The 19,931-nt window shown below is 42.7% G+C and overlaps 1 protein-coding gene across 3 annotated transcripts in view; it reads left to right on the top strand.

Annotated features, from left to right (window-relative positions):
* LOC139275058 (protocadherin Fat 3-like) overlaps positions 1–19,931 on the top strand; it is a 941,319-nt gene that overhangs the window by 805,330 nt on the left and 116,058 nt on the right. For all 3 annotated transcript variants that reach the window (XM_070891994.1, XM_070891992.1, XM_070891993.1), the window contains exons 14-16: positions 10,943–11,332; positions 12,304–12,518; positions 15,159–15,296. In XM_070891994.1, coding sequence (XP_070748095.1) covers positions 10,943–11,332; positions 12,304–12,518; positions 15,159–15,296 — 743 coding nt within the window. The remainder of the gene's footprint in view (positions 1–10,942; positions 11,333–12,303; positions 12,519–15,158; positions 15,297–19,931) is intronic.

The following is a 19,931-nucleotide window of genomic DNA, read 5'->3' as shown; positions in this document are numbered from 1 at the left end:
GTATTCCGCAGCTCTACCCATACAGATTCCACATCATCCAAGCTAATGTCCTTCCTTACTATTGTGTTAATTTCCTCTTTAACCATAAACGCTACCCCACCACCTTTTCCTTTCTGTTTATCCTTCCTAAACATTGAATACCCCTGGATGTTGAGTTCCCAGCCTTGGTCAATCTGGAGCCATGTCTCCGTGATGCCAATGATATCATATTCATTAATTGCTGCATGTGCAGTTAATTCGTCCACCTTATTACGAATACTCCTCGCATTGATGCACAGATCCTTCAGGCTTGTCTTTTTAACACACTTTTAGAATTTTGCTGCAATGTGGCCCTTTTTGATTTTTGCCTTGGGTTTCTCTGCCCTCCACTTTTACTTTTCTACAGGCTCGAAATGCCGAATGTCCTACTCCTGCACCTATTTTCTATGTTTCTATGTCTGCCATTGCCTATCCACTGTCAACCCTTTAAGTATCATTCGCCAGTCTATTCTAGCCAATTCACGTCTCATACCATCGAAGTTACCTTTCTTTAAGTTCAGGATCCTAGTCTCTGAATTAACTGTGTCACTCTTCATCTTAATAAAAGAAACAGCTGCTGAGTTAGTGGATGCATTGGTTGTAATCTTATCAAAATTCACTGGATTCTGGAGAGGTCCGTGCAAACTGGAAAACTGGAAATGTAATGCCCTATTCAAGAAGGGAGGGAGACAGAAAGCAGCAAACTATAGTCCGGTTAGCCTAACATCTGTCATTGGGAAAATGCTGGAGTCCATTATTAAGGAAGTCATAGCAGGATATTTAGAAAATCATAATACAATTAAGCAAAGTCAGCATGGTTTTCTGAAAGGGAAATTACGTTTGAATTCTTTGAAGATGTAATGAGCAAGGTGGGTAAAGGAGAACCAATAGATGTAATGTATTTGGATTTCCAGAAGGCATTTGATAAGGTGCCACATAAAAGGTTACTGCACTAGACAAGAGCTCACACAGTTGGGGATAATATATTTGCATGGATTGAGGATTGGCTAACTAATAGAAAACAGAGGTCATTTTCAGGTTGGAAAACTTTAAGTAGTGGGGTGCCATAGGGATCAGTGCTGGTGCCTCAACTGTTTACAATCTATATTAATGACTTGGATGAAGGGACCGAGTGCACTGCAGCCAAATGTGCTGATGATACAAAGGTAGGTGGGAAAGCAAGTTGTGAGGAGGACACATAGAATCTGCAATGGGATATATATAGGTGAAGTGAGTGGGCAAAAATTTGGCAGAGGGAGTATAATGTGGGACAGTGTGAGGTTATCCACTTTGGTAGAAAAAATAGAAAAGCAAATTATAATTTAAATGGAGAAAAATTGCAAAGTGCTGCAGTACAGAGGGATCTGGGGGTCCTTGTACATGAAACACAAAAGTTAGCATGCAAATACAGCAACTAATTAGGAAGACAAATAGAATGTTGGCCTTTATTGCAAAGGGGATGGAGTATAAAAATAGGGATGTCTTACTACAACTGTCTCTCTGTCTCCTCTTAGGCAGTCCCTCGGAGTCGAGGATAACTTGCTTCCACACTAAAAATGAGTTCTCTTCTGGCTGATGAGTCCTATTCGGGACCTACAGTCTCTGTCACAGGTGGGGCAGACGGTGGCTGAAGGAACGGATGGGTGGGGTGCTTGGTTTGCCATGCGCTCCTTCCACTGTTTATGCTTGGCTTCAGCTTGCTCTCAGTGTAGAGACTTGAGGTGTTCAGTGTCTTCCCAGATGCTTTTCCTCCACTTTTGTGCGGTCTTGGGCCAGGGATTCCCAGGTGTCGGTGGGGATGTTGCACTTTTTCAAGGAGGCTTTGAGGGTGTCCTTGAAGCGTTTCCTTTGCCTACCTGGGGCTCGCTTGCTGTGTCGGTGCTCCGAGTAGAGCGCTTGTTTTGGGCATTGTTGACACCATACCTGGAGTGCTAAGTACAGTTTTGGTCTCCTTATTTAAGGAGGAATATACTTGCATTGGAGGCAGTTCAGAATAGGTTCACTAGATTGATTCCTGAGATGAAGAGGTTGTCTTATGAAGAAACATTGAGCAGGTTAGGCCTATACTCATTGGAGTTTAGAAGAATGAGAGGTGATCTTATTGAAACAAATAAGATTCTGAGAGGGTTTGACAGGGTAGATACAGAGAGGATGTTTCCCCTCATGGGGGCATAGTTTAAGAATAAGGGGTTGCCCATTTAAAACGGAGACTAGGAGGAATTTCTTCTCTCAGAGGGTCGTGAATCCTTGGAATTCTCTACACCAGAGAGCTCTAGAGACTGGGTCATTGAATATATTTATAGGGGAGATCGACAGATTTTTGAACGATAGGGGAGTCAAAGGTTATGGGGAGCGAGCAGGAAAGTAAAGTTGAAGCCAAGATCAGATCAGCCATGATCTTATTGAATGGCGGAGCAGCTCGAGGGGCCTACTCCTGTTCCTATTTCTTATGTTCATATGTTTTAATTGATTTCAAACTATATTTCTTAACATAGATGTGTTCTACACATAGGATACAAAGCGTACATGAACATTTTATTGTCTATTTAAAGCTCTTGATAAAACTAGGAATCTTCAACAAATATTTCTTTAGCTTGAACAAGCTTCATTTAAAATAAAATTTAGTAGACTTAACACGATTATATTTTTTTCGAGCAAAGACACTTGACTTCAGGGGACCAAACTAGTATTTTATAAATGGTGTAAAGCTAGGAACTGGGGAGGAGCAGGGAGACTTAGGGGTCCATGTACATTGATCACTAAAAACTAGTGGACAGGTACAAAATATAATTAAACTAGCTCGTGGAATGTTGGCTATATCTAAAATACAAAAGGGGGGAAGTTATGTTAAAGTTGGCCTAGAAATCCCGGTCGAGGTCTTCCCACGGGCGAACGACTGACTTTGAGGAAAAATGATGCGCACTTACCTGTTTCTGCTGCGCCCAGAAGATCCTGAGGGCTCCTCTCACTGCACCTCGCAGCGCGGGCACGTCTGAACGGACGTAAGTTGGAGCTGCAGTCACATGGCTCTGGGCAGCCAATCAAGGCACAGTATTTTCTCATTCATAATAATGCGAACTCTGTAAGTAGGGGTTCCCATTATTATGATTGAGAAACAGCCCCCAAACACCAAAACACTAATAAAAAAATACACTACATACATGAGATTAATCTATATTAAAGTTATTAATGTCTTATAAAAAAATATATATTTTTCCAATTTAAAATTTTTTTAATTATGGTTTTAAAATAAACTTACCGTAGTGGACAGGGCTTTTAACAATAAAATGTGTTTTTTAAATGTTATTTTGTTATGTTTTTGTATGTTTTAAAACTCTTACACCTGTAAAAGTAGACTATGCGTCTGCTTTTATCAGGCGCAAGAGTTTTCAGGACATCCGCATTGTACGCTGAAAACTGGCTTTTGTGATGCCTTCCTGTGTCTGTACACATTCAGTATGGATTCGGGGAGGCTGGGATTTCTCGGCCGTTATATCAAGATCTGGTTAAATCCCATTTATTTAGGTTACTGCGTTCAATTCTGGGCATGCACCTCAGGAAGGATATGTTGGTGGAACGCAGATTCACCAGAATGATACCAGGACTAAAAGGGTTCAATTATGAGACAGTTGCATAGATTAGCTTGTATTCCCTCAAGTAAAGAACATTAATGGAGTGAAAGCCTTTGCTTTTGGCAAAAGCTATGGTCTGGTCTTCTAGTGCTTTGGTGTGGGGAGCCAGCCACTTGTGAAAATTCCACAGTTCACTCATGTTGACTGTTGGGGTCCATGAAAGGTAATATATTGGATGGCCCTGGCAGATAGGACATTGGTGACCTGCTTAACGCAGTTGTGCACTGCAAACTGAGAGATGCAGGAGAAGTCCCTTGTAGCACCCTGAAAGAAGCCTGTGACAAAGAAGTTAAAGGCAGTGGTGACTACGATAGTCACAGACAAAGCATGACCACCTGGCCCAGCGGATCTTATTTCAGGGGTCTGCAGAGATCAGGGACAGCCTGCCCAGAGAAAAACAGCCTTCACATGCACTGCTCTTCAGAGATATCCAAGAAATTCCTTTGACATATAGACCCTGGGTAAGGCCTTTTGCGTATAGCTCCTCGCCTCACCTGCTGCCTTCCAACGGGCTCTTCCTAATTGTCAAGGCTGCTGTTGCTGCTTCGGTTCCTCCAACTCTTCCTCCATCCAAAACAATGAAGAAAAATGGCACACATGATAAGCTTGAGTGCTTATTCGTAGGAATAAGGCAACAGACATCAGAAACAAGCAATCTCCAAGCTCAACAATCCATTTGAAATCCAAAAAGCACAATAGTACACAGATCCCTAAAGTCTGAGCGCCCCTTTAAATAGTGCTTTCTGTCGGCCTCTGAAACCAATCCCATGGAATTTTATTCAGTAGATTGGGTGCTGGGCGAGACTTCCAACTTTTCGCATTAAAAAGTCATTGGGGTCCTAAATGACATTATAGAACCTATTCATGAGGCACCCTCTTGGCTCCACAGCCACCTAAGAAAACTGTGCAGTTAAAGTGTAGAGGATGGAGCGCTAAATTTTTGCAGGTGATTTTAACTGCCACCCCATTTTCACTGGGCATGTTGTTAAAAGCACCCTCTAGGTCTCTGCTTCCAAAATATGAAGTAATTTCTAGTTTAACTTCTGATTTTTTATTATTTTATTATTTGTAGAAGTTGTTGGCCTTTCTGTGGTTAGATATTCCACAAGGTCTATTGAATATTATTTGATCTGGCAAGCCTTCTAGCTTGATTCCAATAAAATATAGCTGAGAGAAGCTGGTTGTTTTACAGTGTGCTGAGAATGAAATCCTGTCAGTATAATAAGTTTTGTACCGTTCCAAGTTGACTTCAGTTAATACAGTAATGCACAAGAGAAATGGCCATCCTTTCCCACCTCATAAGTAAACAAGGCGGTTCTTGGAATATGCATCATGCACATTGTGTCCAAATATCACAGATAACACTGGATAAATAAGCAGCATAAATGTTTCATTTTAATAACCAAAAGTAAACAATATTGCAAAATGCAGCCAATTTCATTGACATTGATTATAATAGTCACACAATGAAATATATCTGCTTAAGTTTTTGTGTGGTTGTTTTTTGAGAATAGTGTGGATTTTTTTGAGGAAGGGTTAAGATGATGTAATAGCTCAAAAGTGCAAACCCCATTTGGGAAGGTGTCATCGGGTGTTCAGCAGTTTGTTTACTGCTTGTTGCCCACGTACTACTCTGGAAGCCTGCTGCTTCAGGTGGTCAGCTGTTACTCATTGCTGTAGTGTCGCTAATGAAATATGTTTGGCAATTTAAATGGAGAGAAATGTGCATTAATTTAAACAGACAATGTTACAATGAGAGTTTGGCAGTTGGAAATTGTAAAAGAGCTGCTTTATGCAACAGAATGGAGAGGGAAAGTTGTCATTTGGTACTGCAGGATTCTTAATGGGATGACCCTGCAAAGGAGCTTGTAATTTTGTTATCAACTGCCTACCTATGTTAGAAATTGCTAAAATTAAGCTAACGGCTACTTAACTTTATGGTAAAATTTAACTTAACTTCAACCACCCACCTTTATAATACCATGCATGTGGTTATAAACAGTTTGAATACTTTTAACATTTGTTTCAACCCTTTTGAGTACTGGATGTCTTTTGGAACTTGCACGTTTTGTTAACTGCCAAAAATGTTAATTAATGAAGAAATTCACAAATGTCTTCAACAATTACTTGAACTTAATAGAAAAGTGTTTTTCTACCTTGGTTATGAGTAGTGCTTTATCAGGTTGCATGCAGGAATGGAGGATGAAGACGTGATTAAATGATGACTATAGCAGTCTCTGGTCTGTGTTTGTCAATGCAGTCATTTAACCTCTGGTCAATTATGTGTCTCCCACGAGAGATAATTGTAACAGGAAAGGTCAATAATCGTAGCCTCCTTTTCTACACCTTTTCATATTCTAGATATTTAATTTTAATTTGAAAAAATGAACAGGAATTAAATTAATTAATTTCAAGTAGAAAATGTGTGCACTTTTTTGTTTGCTTAAAAAGGAAGTCTGCTAATATTCAAAAACATTACAATTTCATCTTTCAGTGATAAATCATAAAGCTAAGTATTCAAAATATATTCACACGTTGAAAAGTTGGAGTCTGGTACACATCATACTTTGGCTTTATGCCAAGTTTTGTGTCTTCATAATCTTTCCAAGTGAACATTCTTGATGTAAAATCTGTAAATGGATATAAAACAACCACAATGATTTTTTATTTGCTGGAGTAGGTCAAGATAAACATCACAGGAGGAATTTATATCCTGTATTACTAAAATATAGAATTAGTATGTATTAAATACGATCCCAAATATATATTAATCATTTACCTAATATTTATGTGTATTTTAATTGAATGAAAATATAATTTGAACATTATATAATTTTTCAAGTTGAAATAGAGCTGTCATTAATCCCCTGCCAGAACCCTACAGCATTTAAAAACATGTAAACACCAGAATATGCTAACAGCTGTGAGGAAACTCTTTCTTCCATATAGTTTCACTCTTGTACTTGACCCGTGGAAAGTATAGCTGGCAATATTTATTCCCTGTCTTCTCATGCACATTTAGAGCTTAATAAGAGGCAGATCTCTGTGCAATCTTATTGTGATAATGTAAACCTCAATGTTGCTGACCCCAAACACTAAAAATGGGTGCAGTATATGTGAAGCTGAGAATGAAAGCAGAACTAAAGCAAATTATCTCCACATCTTAAATCGTACAAAATATATAATGGGTTAACAAAGCAATTGGAATCCATTTTCTCAGACTCAATGTTTAGTTTAAATCAGTTCCATTGTGGCACCAAACATTATACAGCATTCTAATCTATAGTGAGATATGATTGAGGAAATATTTTTCTGTGTTGCACAAAATGAATCCAGTATCTGGAATACTAAATAATGTTGTATTGCAGATGGATTTATACACGGTAATGTAAGGTTAAACGGAAATCAATTTTCTGTGCGGAGTTACAATGGCAATCATAATTATTTTCGGCCAATTTTCCACTTTGCTCAGTGATTCTTTAACTAGCCAATTATAAACTGCAAATAAAACAGCAGAGTCAATCGATTTATAAACTGGCAATCCTGTCCAATATACCTTTGTGGCGAGAACAAAAGAAATCAGACAATTACAACGCACCTGTACTAATCCTATAACACTTTTCAAGTGGTTAATGCACCACATAATCATCTCAAATGAGGCAATTTAGCTGTACTGTAAGAAGTACTTTTGTGAAGTAACAAAGTGACAAGTTCATAAAGCTCGTTTGACAGACTGAGCCATGACTGTCCTTGTGGATTACACAATAGAGAAATGGCAAAATCAGTTCGGTGTGCTTAGATGACCCCCAACAAGACACAGATTCCAAATGCCAGGGGATGCGTAACTGAGTATGTGAGTTGAGGATCCACGCCCTGGAGAACCTGATGAGAGCTGCAGAATCTTAGGTGGATCCTGCCAATGGGAACCTCTGCGATTCTGAAGAGGGAATTGTTGATTTTTTGAGGGGTAGGCACTTGGAGGTGTTGGGCCTGAAGAGTTTGGAGTGATAACTAGTAGTTAGTATAGTAAGCATGTATGATTTGCACAATATGCTACATCAAAGCATCCATATATTCCAATTGTGCATACGTGTATATTAGTGCATATAAAGACAATATAGTATGCGGATTTATACATTTCCTTATTTCCAATCCACTCTCTTCACAGAACAAGAACATACGGGTCTGCAAGGTAAACCTAACGATAAAGAGTGACCACGATGCCTCGCAGCACTTCCCACACTTCCTTAAACATTAGCACTGATAAGGACCCTTTGTGACTATTATCTAAGGATTTAGCTGAGGAAACGTAGGGCATCAATAATGAAGGCATACCAGTTATAGGGGTTGCTGTGTGAATGGCAGCCACAGGTTAAATTGGCGGTGCAACCACTTGGGTGGGATGGGGTCTAGGCCGAAAAATCCCTGAACTGAATTTAGGTCGGGTCGGCCAGTTGACTCCAAAGCGGCGGCAATTCGATTTTTAGAAATGGCCGCCACAAACAGGCATTAATGGGTCTCTTGAGACCCTGAATTTTGGCCCTGTGATCTGTGTTGAGCAGTTGCTTGTCTTCAGTGAATTGTAATATGGCTAGTTTAGACAAATGATTGCCAACATTGTACTCTATCATTGAGCAAAATCAGCAACACAGACAGAATAGGACTACCTCTTGAAGCTTTTGGCATTGCTTTGGCTATTTTGGCTCCTAAACTCCAAGAAGCAGTCATGGCAGGATTTAACTCGAAATATATCAAAGAGAAACTAATTGTCATAAATTGCAAAACTCATGAAGAACCGACTAATGAGACCCTTATGCATCTTGGACCTGAAATTCACCGTCCCCGAGCCATATTCAGCTTGGGGGGGCGGAAGAGGGGAGGTTTAAGCAGTGCTCACTTTTGCTGGAAATGGCGTGGTGAAACCGCTGTAAAGGTAAGTTTCCAGTGGAGAGGGAAGCAGCGTGCGGGCTGCTGGAAAGCCACCAGGACAGCGAAATTCACTGAGGAAAAGGTAGGACTTTTCCTGGCAGTGTCCCCGCGAGGTTTTCGATGCGGTGCTCAAACACAGCACCGCTGGGGCCCTTTGGTAGGTAAATAGTTTTATTACTTATTAGTGTGTTTATTTCATTTTCCATGGTTCGCAGTATTTAGCTTTTCATATAATTTTATTAATTGTTTTGGCTCCATTAAACCTGCTGAATGCTGCTCAGAGGTTTGCACATACCCCTGTACTTTTGTACAACTTTCAGGTATGACTCTTTAGTGGAGTCCTGTGGGCTGCAGAGATGTGCTTGGCAGGGTTCACCCTGAGGATGGGAGGAATGTTGGGAGGGTGACACCTGGCACACCTGGTCAGAAGCAGGGTGGTACGCAGAAGAAAGCGTCACCATCAGCACCATCCAGACAGGCAGCGGGCAAGGGAGGCAGCAACCATGATTTGTTCATTCTGCGCCAGACCAATGTGCCTGCCATTTTCACCGGCCCGAATCAGGATTGCGTTTGGCTGCTTGGGGACAAGGAATATCCCCTGTCTACTTTGCTGCTCAATCCCCTGCGGAACCTCAGGACAGCACCAGAGCATGCATACAATGTCGCTCATTGTGCCACCAGGTGCATTATCGAGCAGTGCATAGGCATCCTTAAACAGAGATTCCGGTGCCTGGACCGCTTTGGTGGCACCTTGCAGTACTCTCCTCAACGGGTCTCCATAATCGTCGTGGTCTGCTGCTTGTTGCACAACCTGGTCATTATGAGAGGGCAGCCACTGGAGGTCGAACCAGCAGTACCACCTGAGGAGGAGGAGGAGGAGGATCCCCGTTGCCCCAGAGCTAGGAGGCATCGAGGCATCGACCCATCGCCACCCTGGAAAGGCCGGGTGCAAACTGGCCAGCACCCTCCTGGGAGGGTACGTCCTCACATATATGGAGGTGTTGACACCTCCCCTGCAATCTCCCTCCATGCATAATGTTCTGCCTGTCTGCCGGGTCTCCCCACGTCAGGAAACAGTATTCTTCTGTCCTCCACACCGTCCATCAGTGCCTCCAGCTCCATATCAGTGAACCTGTTGGCTCTCCTTGCACCTCTTACACCAGCCATCTTTCCAACCTCCTTCCCACTTCAGGGACTTGCTGCAAACCATGGCCTGGAACCTATTTGTACACTTTTGGAGCTGAATATGGGGTGGCCCAGCCACTCAAAAAGTTCAGCTCTAATGGCCACAAAAAAGGTGAGGGGAGCACCAGCTTTCCAGCGGTACTGAGTTTCGGGCCCCTTGTCTTGTAGTGCTTCTCTACTACAAGTGCCCACTATGCATCATTAATCTCCTTAGTATTCCATGGCTTGCAGTTACTCCTCATCCAAGTTTGTGACAATAGATCTGCATGGACAGGCATGGAAAATTTGCTGACTCCTATTGTGTGTCTGGAAGGACTTATTCTCTACTTCTGCCACTATATCTAAATAATATGCAAGATTTTTTTCTGTACTGTTCACTTTTATTACTGTTGTGCTTATGCTTAAAAATCTTGCTCTTCATTCAGCTGATTGACACTATCTTTGGTTGATTGACCTTTAGTAAGCAAATGACTGCTTTTTAATTTTTTTGGCAGTTTCCTTGAACCCATTATTGAATAGAAGGAATCATCAGAACAGCATTAAACAGAGAAATCGTCTGTTGTCACCTTCTAACAGTATTGCACTATTATTTATGCTGGTCTATGTTTTTGCTAAAATTAGCAGAGATAGGATGATATAACCCATAATGACACAACATATTAGTCTGCAGTCTAAATTACTGTACTTACTTCACACAGATGTTCGGTATTTTATTCCACATGCATGTAATTTCCAAGCAAAAATATTAAGTTTGAGAAATAATGTTTGACACTGGCTATCTCATTTTTAGTTCTGTAATCTCCTGTCAGTATCAATGTATTCATTCTATGATGTTGTCTCCTAGATATTATTCTTTAACTATATAACTTGAAATACAAGAGCTGCGGATGCTGAATAAGGCACATAATTGGATAAATAATTCTGATTTTCCATAATCTAGAAATTATTTTATGTAATTCATATTTCAAAATAACCATTTCAAACATATTGTAATAAATATGAAAAAGAAATTATACAGTCTTTTTTTATGAATAGTATGTTTTATTATTGTGAAAATGTAAACCACAGATGTTTATATTTACTGACGAGATGTAAAATGCATTTTCAACCTTGTAATTTCAGTCATTGAAATACAACTACAATAACAGGTAAAAAGTCATTTTTTTTGTTGTTCACAGGCCCAAACAGAAATGTGGAATATACTCTTGTTGACTCTGCTGATGGTTTTTTCTCCATCGATAAGTATTCTGGAATTATCAGTCTGGAAAAGGCACTGGATAGGGAGCAGCAGGCATTATACAATCTCACTGTCAAAGCCACAGATCAAGGAGTGTCGTGGAAACTCTCAACTTTTGCCACAATCACCATCATCGTGTTGGACATCAATGATAATCCACCTGTTTTTGAGAGGCGAGACTATCTAGCCACAGTAGCTGAAGATGTAGCCCTGGGAACTGAGATTCTGGCTGTATATGCTGCCAGCAAGGACATTGGTGCAAATGCTGAAATTGCTTATAATATTAGGTCTGGTAATGAACATGGCAAATTCAAAATTCATCCTCAAAAAGGTAAAATGATATATCCAGCTATTCATTCAAAAAAAATCAACAAGTGTTTATTGATTTAGTGGCAACCAATTTTGATAAGCTATTAAGCATATTCAATAACTGAGGGAAATTCACTCCCCAAACATTTGAAAAATGTAGGCATCCTGCATAAAATATGCTGATGTTTCATTGACTTGTACATTTATTGCAATGTGCTAAATTATACCATATATTAGAACTGAATTGCAATGTTAATATTGGTCTTCATGAAGCTCTGGAAGCAATTGTTAACTATATAGTGGCTTGTTACACTATTGCTAAGAATTTTGGACTCCTACCTTCATGTGAATAAGCTCAAATTTAGGAAATAATTATAAAGACCATTTGGTCCAATAACCACAATTTTAATTAACCACAACTTTGAATTCTCGATATAATGCTCAGTTCTCCTCTTTCTCTAGAAACATACCTAGATTTGTTTGGAGCCAATTTATAATGCTCTATAAGCCTGTTGCCTCAGTGTGAAATAATTCGACTGAATTTCCTATTTACTCCTAAGTTGAAGTATGCCCATTAGCTTTTGAACACTTGTCAGTGCAAACAGAAGAATAGATTCAGTGGGGCAACTTCTCAGCACAGAGCTATGCTTGATGGTAGTGTGAATCAGGGAATCAGTTTCAGAGGTCAGTACACCTGATTCACAATATTCCCCATTTTCTAGCTGAGTGAGGATCCGTGCCAGAATTGTAGACCCATTGATGGTGAAATTGATCTTTGACAGTAGTGCCACATGAGCGATAATAAATCAGCAGCCACTTTTATATCCCATCTGATTTTCAGTTCCATTGATTTTACCTTAAATTGTCCCAGTAATAATTATTATGGTTGTCCTCTTGATTACAATATGATATGATCTGTTTGTAATTTATATTTTCTGCCTTAGGATTTAGACTTACTTTACATAATTTTTAAAAACTTTTCTTTAAACACAGGAATTATTTCTGTAATCAAGTCTCTTAACTATGAGATGTGTAAGGATTACTACCTTACAGTTGAAGCCAGAGATGGAGGTTCTCCTTCACTAAGCACAGTTACGACTGTAAATGTCAATGTAACAGATGTCAATGATAACGCACCAGAATTCAGCAGAGAGATATACAATGCAGTTATCAGCGAAGATGCATCCATTGGAGATTCTGTCGTTATGGTATGCCTTTTTATTAATGCTTTTTTTCTACACTGCAATTCAACCACATGGTGAAGAAAGGTTCTTGAACATCATACTTGTCTACAGTTACAAAAGTGATAGGTAACATATAATATTGCAAAGACAATATACTGGAAAATGGAATGCTGTTATCAGACACGACAAAGATAGAGCAATTACTAAAGAAAGAAAGACTTGAATTTATATAGCACCTCTCACCACCACTGAACATCTAAAAGTGCTTTACAGCCAATGAAGTACTTTTGGAATGTAGTCACTGATGTAATGGAAAAGTTTAATTGTGCGAGAAAAAGATTAAATTCCATTGATAAAATTTAGCCTAGATCTTGCATTCCTTCCTGAGTAGTCAGACATGGTGTCTATGGGCCCAAGTTTCGGCCTCAGTTGCTCCTGATTTTTTGGAACAACTGGTGTAGAATGGAGTATCTTAGAAATGCGAATTCTCGGCATTTAGTTTGCTCCAGTTCTAGTCAGTTAGAACAGTTTCACTTTGGAACAAAATTTTTTTTTCAAAAGGGAGCGTGTCCGGCCACTTACGTCTGTTTTCAAAGTTTCGGCAGTGAAAACTTACTCCAAACTAACTTAGAATGGAGTAAGTGAAGATTTTTGTACGCTCGAAAAAACCTCGTCTACACTTTAGAAAATCAGGCGTAGGTTACAAATTAGGCGTAGGGAACGAGGTGGGGGGGAGGCGGGGGGGCAAGGGAAGTCATTAAATTCTACAATCAATCCTTAGTTATACTTATACAAATATTATACAAATAAATCCAACCTGAATAAAAATTTATAAGCAAAGAAAAGATTAAATAAACCATGTTCCTACCTGTGTGAAAGTGCTTCAGGCAGGCCTTTCATGTTGGAGACAGGCAGGGGTGTGGCGTCAGTGTCTCAACGGCAGCCCCAACAGCGGCAGCGAGAAGCCTTCGAGCTGAGCTGCTGTGCTGCAGGCAGGCCTTCATTCTCTTAGTGGCTGGCCGGCAGCCGAAGGATCAACACCGGAGGCACGCAGCTTTTCAAGGGGGTTGAGGCCATTCGGCCATGGGATAGGAGCGGCGTCAGTGGCTCGACGGCAGCCAAAGGATCAACACCGGAGGCACGCAGCTTTTCAAGGGGGTTGAGGCCATTCGGCCATGGGATAGGAGCGGCGTCAGTGGCTGGCCGGCAGCCGAGTCCTTTTAAAAATGGCCAAGTGCCAATGTTTGTTTGACACTGCGTGTGCGCGCACGCTCCAACGCGCACGCGCAGGGCTGCCGGCACCATGTTGGCTCATTTCAATTGGACCCGCCCCCCACTACTTACAGAATCGGCACGAGTGTTTGGCTCCGCCCCCCCGCTGTGAAGAGTGCGCCACGCCAAGCTGAGATCGAGCTCCGAGGAGCCGGAGAATATCGAAGTTTTTTTCTGGCGCACTTTTAGGTGCGAAGAACAGGCATCCAGCTCGGAGGTGCGCCGTTTTCGGCGCGGGCCGAAACTTGGGGCCATAGTGACTAGAAGTCGGGACATAATCCATCTCTGCCAGTTTCCATCCTCTGGAAGCAACCATGATAAATTCCAACACACAAGGGGGTGCAAGTACCCAACTTCAGTTTGGGGACATTCCTGGGCTTCCCAAAGTTTTGCCAGATATGCCGCCATTCGGGCTTGCATGTGGGCCCCACCAAGCAGAAATAAAGTAGTGTTCAATCCCAGATAGACTAATTGCCATTTAATCCTGGGCCTGCCATCAACGGAGCAACACTCGGCCTGAGCTAGGGGTGAGAGAACGAACAGGGAGGCCACTCGGCCTGAGCTAGGGGTGAAGCGATTGAACTGGCCGGTATCGGAGCAGTATCAAGCTTCAAAATGTTATCATTAAAATCCACCTTATTTACTGCTTGGTGCTGGGAAAGGGAACAAAACTTCTACATTTTGGGCATGTAGTGTCAGAAAAAAGAACTGCCTGATGAGGATTAACAAAGTTAAATGGAATATAAAAAGCTTATTTTACCTTGATGTCATTTGGCAGCAGAAGAATGACTGGGTAAAGACAAAACTCATTTCATCCGACCTCTCCTTATTAAAAGCCTTTATCTGTCTCTGTTCAGTGCTGTGCCTCAGTAACCTTCCTCATGGGAGGAGCTGGCTATTGTTTTCAGAACAGTGCCCGATCTGTAATGGCCGGTTGCCAACGCGCTGCACTACTGCGCATGCGCGGACATTACTAATGTCCACTGTGCATGTGCCGACATCCCGGCACATTTTCCAGCGCAAAACGCAGGCTCCACCCCCCGAGTCGACTGGCCATGCTGCGCGACTGCAGTGAAGAGGCCAGACAGCGGCTAAAGTTGCAACATTTCTTTCCGGAGCCTCTCCGGACCTACTTAAGCGGCACAACTCGGGTAAGTGCGCCGAAAAACAGGCTCGGCCAAAATCTATCCCTATAAGCGGAAGTTTTTATTGTTAATATATCCGTGTATAAGTATATTGGCAGGAAATACTTCAGTCCATGATGGACTGTTAGTTTGATTGCTTGTCTTGAGTCTAAAATTTTTGTATAATATTTGATGGAAGTTTGACCATGATAAACGTTCTATTTTTTTATTATATTGCTTGATATTAACTGAGAATTTGGTTGCACAGGTACTGGCAGAAGATTGGGACAGTCAAACCAATGCACAGATTCGGTTCTCCGTTGTGAATGGAGACCCATACAATGACTTCAATATCAGTCCAGTCACAGGCTTAATCAAGGTCAAAGAGCGACTTGATAGAGAAAAAGTAAGAAAAGATTGATCAAAGGACTTTTTTTGAACCTTCTATTAAAGTATTTCCAAATTGATTTCCTCTGATGTCTTACTAGGTAAACCCATTATGTGGTGTGATATTGAGCCTTATAGATCAATGGCAATTTCAGGTTCAACACTAAGTTTGTGTTCCATTATCTAATCTTAGCTGGGGTGAAAATGGGCATTTTGCAATTGGCCACTGCATCCCTGGGCGACCGAGAAGGAAACTGCAAACAGAGTTGATGCTCATGATTGCTGCAAAGTGCTATTCCATTGATGCCTTTGTGTATTTAACTTGTAGATTTGTGTGACTTTCCTGATGGGAAGAACATAAACAAACCACTGAGCATGCTGAGGTCCCCTGCAGAAATATTCGACTTGAAATAATTTAGGTGGATTTGACTAATGAAGATTTTTAAAATATATATATATATTTTCCTAGGATGTGGGCATTGCTGGCGAGGCCAGCATTTATTGCCCATCCCTAATTGCCCTTGAGAAAGCGGTGCCTTGAACCGCTTCAGTCTGTGTGGTGAAGGTACCAATTGAAGCACCATCGGAGCAGGCCGGGGAGTGGAAGGAGCAGCGTGGCGGCCTGGCCCAGCAGACTGAGTGGACCCTGGCCTGCGAGCACCATCGGAGCAGGCCGGGGAGTGGAAGGACCACTCCAGGGAGCAGCACGTGCTGGAGCAGGAAAGCAACGGCAGTGAAGAGGGACGTCACCAAGATCCAAGTCGGTGATTGGAGCGTGGGAGGTACAGCAGGAGCGGCGAGGTCGGGGCGAAGGAGCAGCAAAAGATTGTAGAGGGACATGATCGGGGCCAGAAGGGGTGAGGGCCCAGGGGCAGCACAGACCAGCCCACACTGCGATATGTGTGCGCACTAGGTCCGTGCAGCAGAGCTGGTTTCCATTCATCTTGGTTAATCCTTGCCACTGGTCCAAGACCTAGCTCTGTCAAGCCCGTGTGGTGGCCGGTGTGCAACGGCCACCACATGTTAAAAAATCCACGCACAGGCATTTTCCACCCTTCAAGACTTAGTTCAGGACCTGGAATTTTAGGTCCTTCATTGAAACACCTGTGAACTTTTTGACGTGAAAGCAGGTTATCCTTGATTCGAGGGACTGCCTATGATGATGCTGATGAAGATATCCCACACTGCTGTTAGGGAGGAAGTTTCAGGATTTTGACAACGATTTCCAAGTCAGGATGGCTTGTAACTTGGATGGGAATTTGCAGGTGATGGAGTTCCCATGCCCCTGCTGCCCTTGTCCTTCTGGGTTGTAGAGGCCGCGGGTTTCGGAGGTACTGTCAAAGAAGCCTTGGCCAGTTGCTGCAGTGCATCTTGTAGATGCTACACACTGCAGCCATGGTACGCTGCTGGTGGAGGAAGTGAATGTTGAGGGTGGTGAATAGGGTGCCGAAAAAATGGGACGCTGTGTCCTGGATGGTGTAGAGCTTCTTGAGTGTTGTTCGAGCTGCACTTATCCAGGCAAGTGGAGAGTATTCCATCACACTCCTCACTTGTGCCTTGTAGATGGTGCAAAAGCTTTGGGGAGTCCGGAGGTGAGATACTCACCACAGAATACCCAACCTCTGACCTGCTCTTGTGGCCACAATATTTATGTGGCTGGTCCAGTTAAGTTTATGCTAAATGGTGACCCCCAGGATGTTGATGGTGGGGGATTTGCCGATGATAATGCCGTTGAATGTCAAGGGGTGGTGGTTAGTATCTCTCTTGTTGGAGATAGTCATTGCCTGGGACTGGTGTGGCGCAAATGTTACTTCCACTTATCAGCCCAAGCCTGAACGTAGTCTCGGCCTTGCTGCATGCCGGCATGGATTGCTTAATTATCTGGAGAGTTGTGAATGGAACTGAACACTGCGCAATTATCAGCAAGCATCCCCATTTCTGACCTTATGATGGAGGGAAGGTCATTGATGAATCAGCTAAAGATGGTTTGGCTTAGGCCACTGTCCTGAGGAACTCCAGCAGCGATGTCCTGGGGATGAGATAATTGACGTTCAACAACCACAAAGATTTTCCTTTGGGCTGAAATTGAAGTATGCAAAAATACATCGTATGTATTTCAAAATAAGATAGCATAAGGACAGTGAAAGGGGTTTACTCAATTTGTAGAGGAATGTGAAATACCATTATCAAATGCAAATACATGAAACTAAATATATAATCTAATCTTTCAACTTTTTTCTCGTATCTCCAAATGCTAGTCTGTTTCTTTAATTTTGATTTATGTAGGTAATTTTATGATATAACAAACTGAAAAATTATACTTATTTTTAAATTTGAAGAGTTTATTTTCTTCTCACACAAACTCATTTTCAAGGCACTTTTGCCTAGACATTGGTGCAGCACCTAATGAAGCCAGCGGCAGGACCACGGTAAATTGGTCTGCTGACTTCATTTGGATAGTATCCTAATGCGGGCGACACTCGTGACCCCTGAGGCAGCTCGTCAGTCACGGGGTAGGGATAAGGAACGTGACCAGCAGCAGCCTGCTGTTCTAATGTTGAGCTGGAGGAGCATATCTGTGCCATGATAATTGACTAAATGGCAATTCTAACAGGAGGTGAGTTTTTATTACTGCTGAGACCATTAGTAGGGCAAGAGACAAATATAGGTCTGGTTTTAATTATTCCACGATTTGATGTCAGAAACCATGAATTTGTTATGTAAGTAAATAGGGGGATGGGGGAGAATTCTCATCTTTGGAGCAGAGTTTCAGCAAGGTGGCACTTCTGGTCATCGTTCCATATCCAACTCATTTTCATGGTTCAGGGCTCAGTAAGTACACACAGTGGGAGGAATCCCTGCAGAATTCCTGACGTCAAGAAGGAGCCCTCTGCCTCCCAGTGCAAAGGAGGAAACTCTGGTGGTCCTGCAGTGAGCACACCACTGCAGCATCAGAAAATCCAACAAAGTGCTTTTAAAGTGTAGACGTGTCCCAAACCTTTGAAGCAGAGACTGGGGCCTTCAAAAAGTATGTCGGGGGGACAAAATGGAAGGAGACAATAAGGCCCTACCCCTCCGAGGCGTTGCTTTAGGGCCACTAACGCTGCTTCCTGGGACTCGCTGCTGTCTTCCCCATGGCAAGCACAAGAAGTAACAGTGACGCTGGAAATTTTGCCAGGACTTGGGGCTAGATTTTACACTTTTGTGTTTATCGCCGAAAAATGGGCATTATTTCCGGCGTGGGTGGTAAAAATGGGTTTTCAGATCGCTGGCTTCGCGCCCATTCTCAAAGCATCTGGTCTCCATTTTTGAAATTGGGCATTTTAAATCTCGTTGGCCTTCTGCCGTAAAGTGTCGCCGTCCTTAGCAACGGCATGGCAACGCTTGATTCCCGCGATTCAGGAGGTCAAGGGTCATCATGACAAGCGCAGAAGAGGAGACAGAGAGAAAGGTAGCTCAGAGACACTGAAGACGTGTGTGGCTGTGGTGTGTGCTTGTTTGGCTGTTGTGGGAGGCACGAGGGAGATTCACTAGCAGCAAGAAGCCTACTAAGCACCAAGAACATAGTTGGCACCGAGTTTTTGTCCAACAAATAAGATATAACATGAAAGGGATGGTGGAGGTCCTGGAGCTGGTAGCCAGGAACACTGGTGGCAGAGGGCTCCCGTGATCCCGGAGCATGGCACTGCATCCCAAGATGCCACACCCCCATTGCCAACCAGACATGAGAGCCAGGAGCAACATCTTGCTTCTGGCTCGGAGCATGTTCCCACTTCGGGACCGTCCTCTCCCGTATCCGTCCAAGCAGTGGTTCGGCCGTCATCACCCACCCCCCCCAATGAAGCATCGCCTGAAGAGTTCCTCGGCCAGGTGGCTTGGAGTCAGGAGGGGAAGGGGTAGAGGTGGGGAGGAGAAGCGGGAGGGGAAGAATGGTTGGTTTTTACAGAAATACTGATGATTTCAGACAACTGTTCGGTTTAAATGTTTTTTATTTAACAAAACCTTGTTGCACATTGGCTCAGATAGCTGCACTTTTACACACTGGTGATTCCTTAAAATCAAAGGGCAGAATTACACTTAACTTCAATCAAATTAAACTTTAACTGTCACCAAGGTGATGCCCACCATTGATGTATGACTTGCACACCCAGCAGTGTGTCAGCCTTGTAAATAACACCAAAGTTCTTTCAGGCAAAGCGCTCCTTGATGAGCTCCTGGCGTAAGACTCTTGCAGCTATCATGCCACCACAGGCCCATTCATGTGGTCTACAGGAGGGCGGGGGCATGGTTTCAGTGTCAGCCTGATTGTCTGGGCCGATGTCAACGTGCACCTCCTCATCCTCCTCTTCCCCTCTCTGGTGAGGTGGATTGTCAGACTCATCAGGCAATTCTTGTCCCCTCCTGATAGCCAAGTTATGCAGCATGGAGCACACCACCACGAATTGAGCTACCTGCTCAAGGTGGTATTGGAGCTCGCCTCCTTAGTGGTCCAGGCATGTAAAGCGCTGCTTAAGCGCTCCAATGGTTTTTTCAACGATATTGCTTCGGTGTGGGTATCATGCAAGGGGGGTCATCAGCCAGGTGGCGAGGCCAGTATTGGTTGTAATTTACCAACATTCCCTGGATTCTGGGGAGGTTACAGCAGATTGGAAAG

This window comes from Pristiophorus japonicus, chromosome 10, assembly GCF_044704955.1.
Source record: "Pristiophorus japonicus isolate sPriJap1 chromosome 10, sPriJap1.hap1, whole genome shotgun sequence".
NCBI classification, from domain to species: Eukaryota; Metazoa; Chordata; class Chondrichthyes; family Pristiophoridae; genus Pristiophorus; species Pristiophorus japonicus.
Note: the sequence above shows the minus strand (reverse complement) of the source record. Positions and strands in the feature narration are given on the sequence as shown.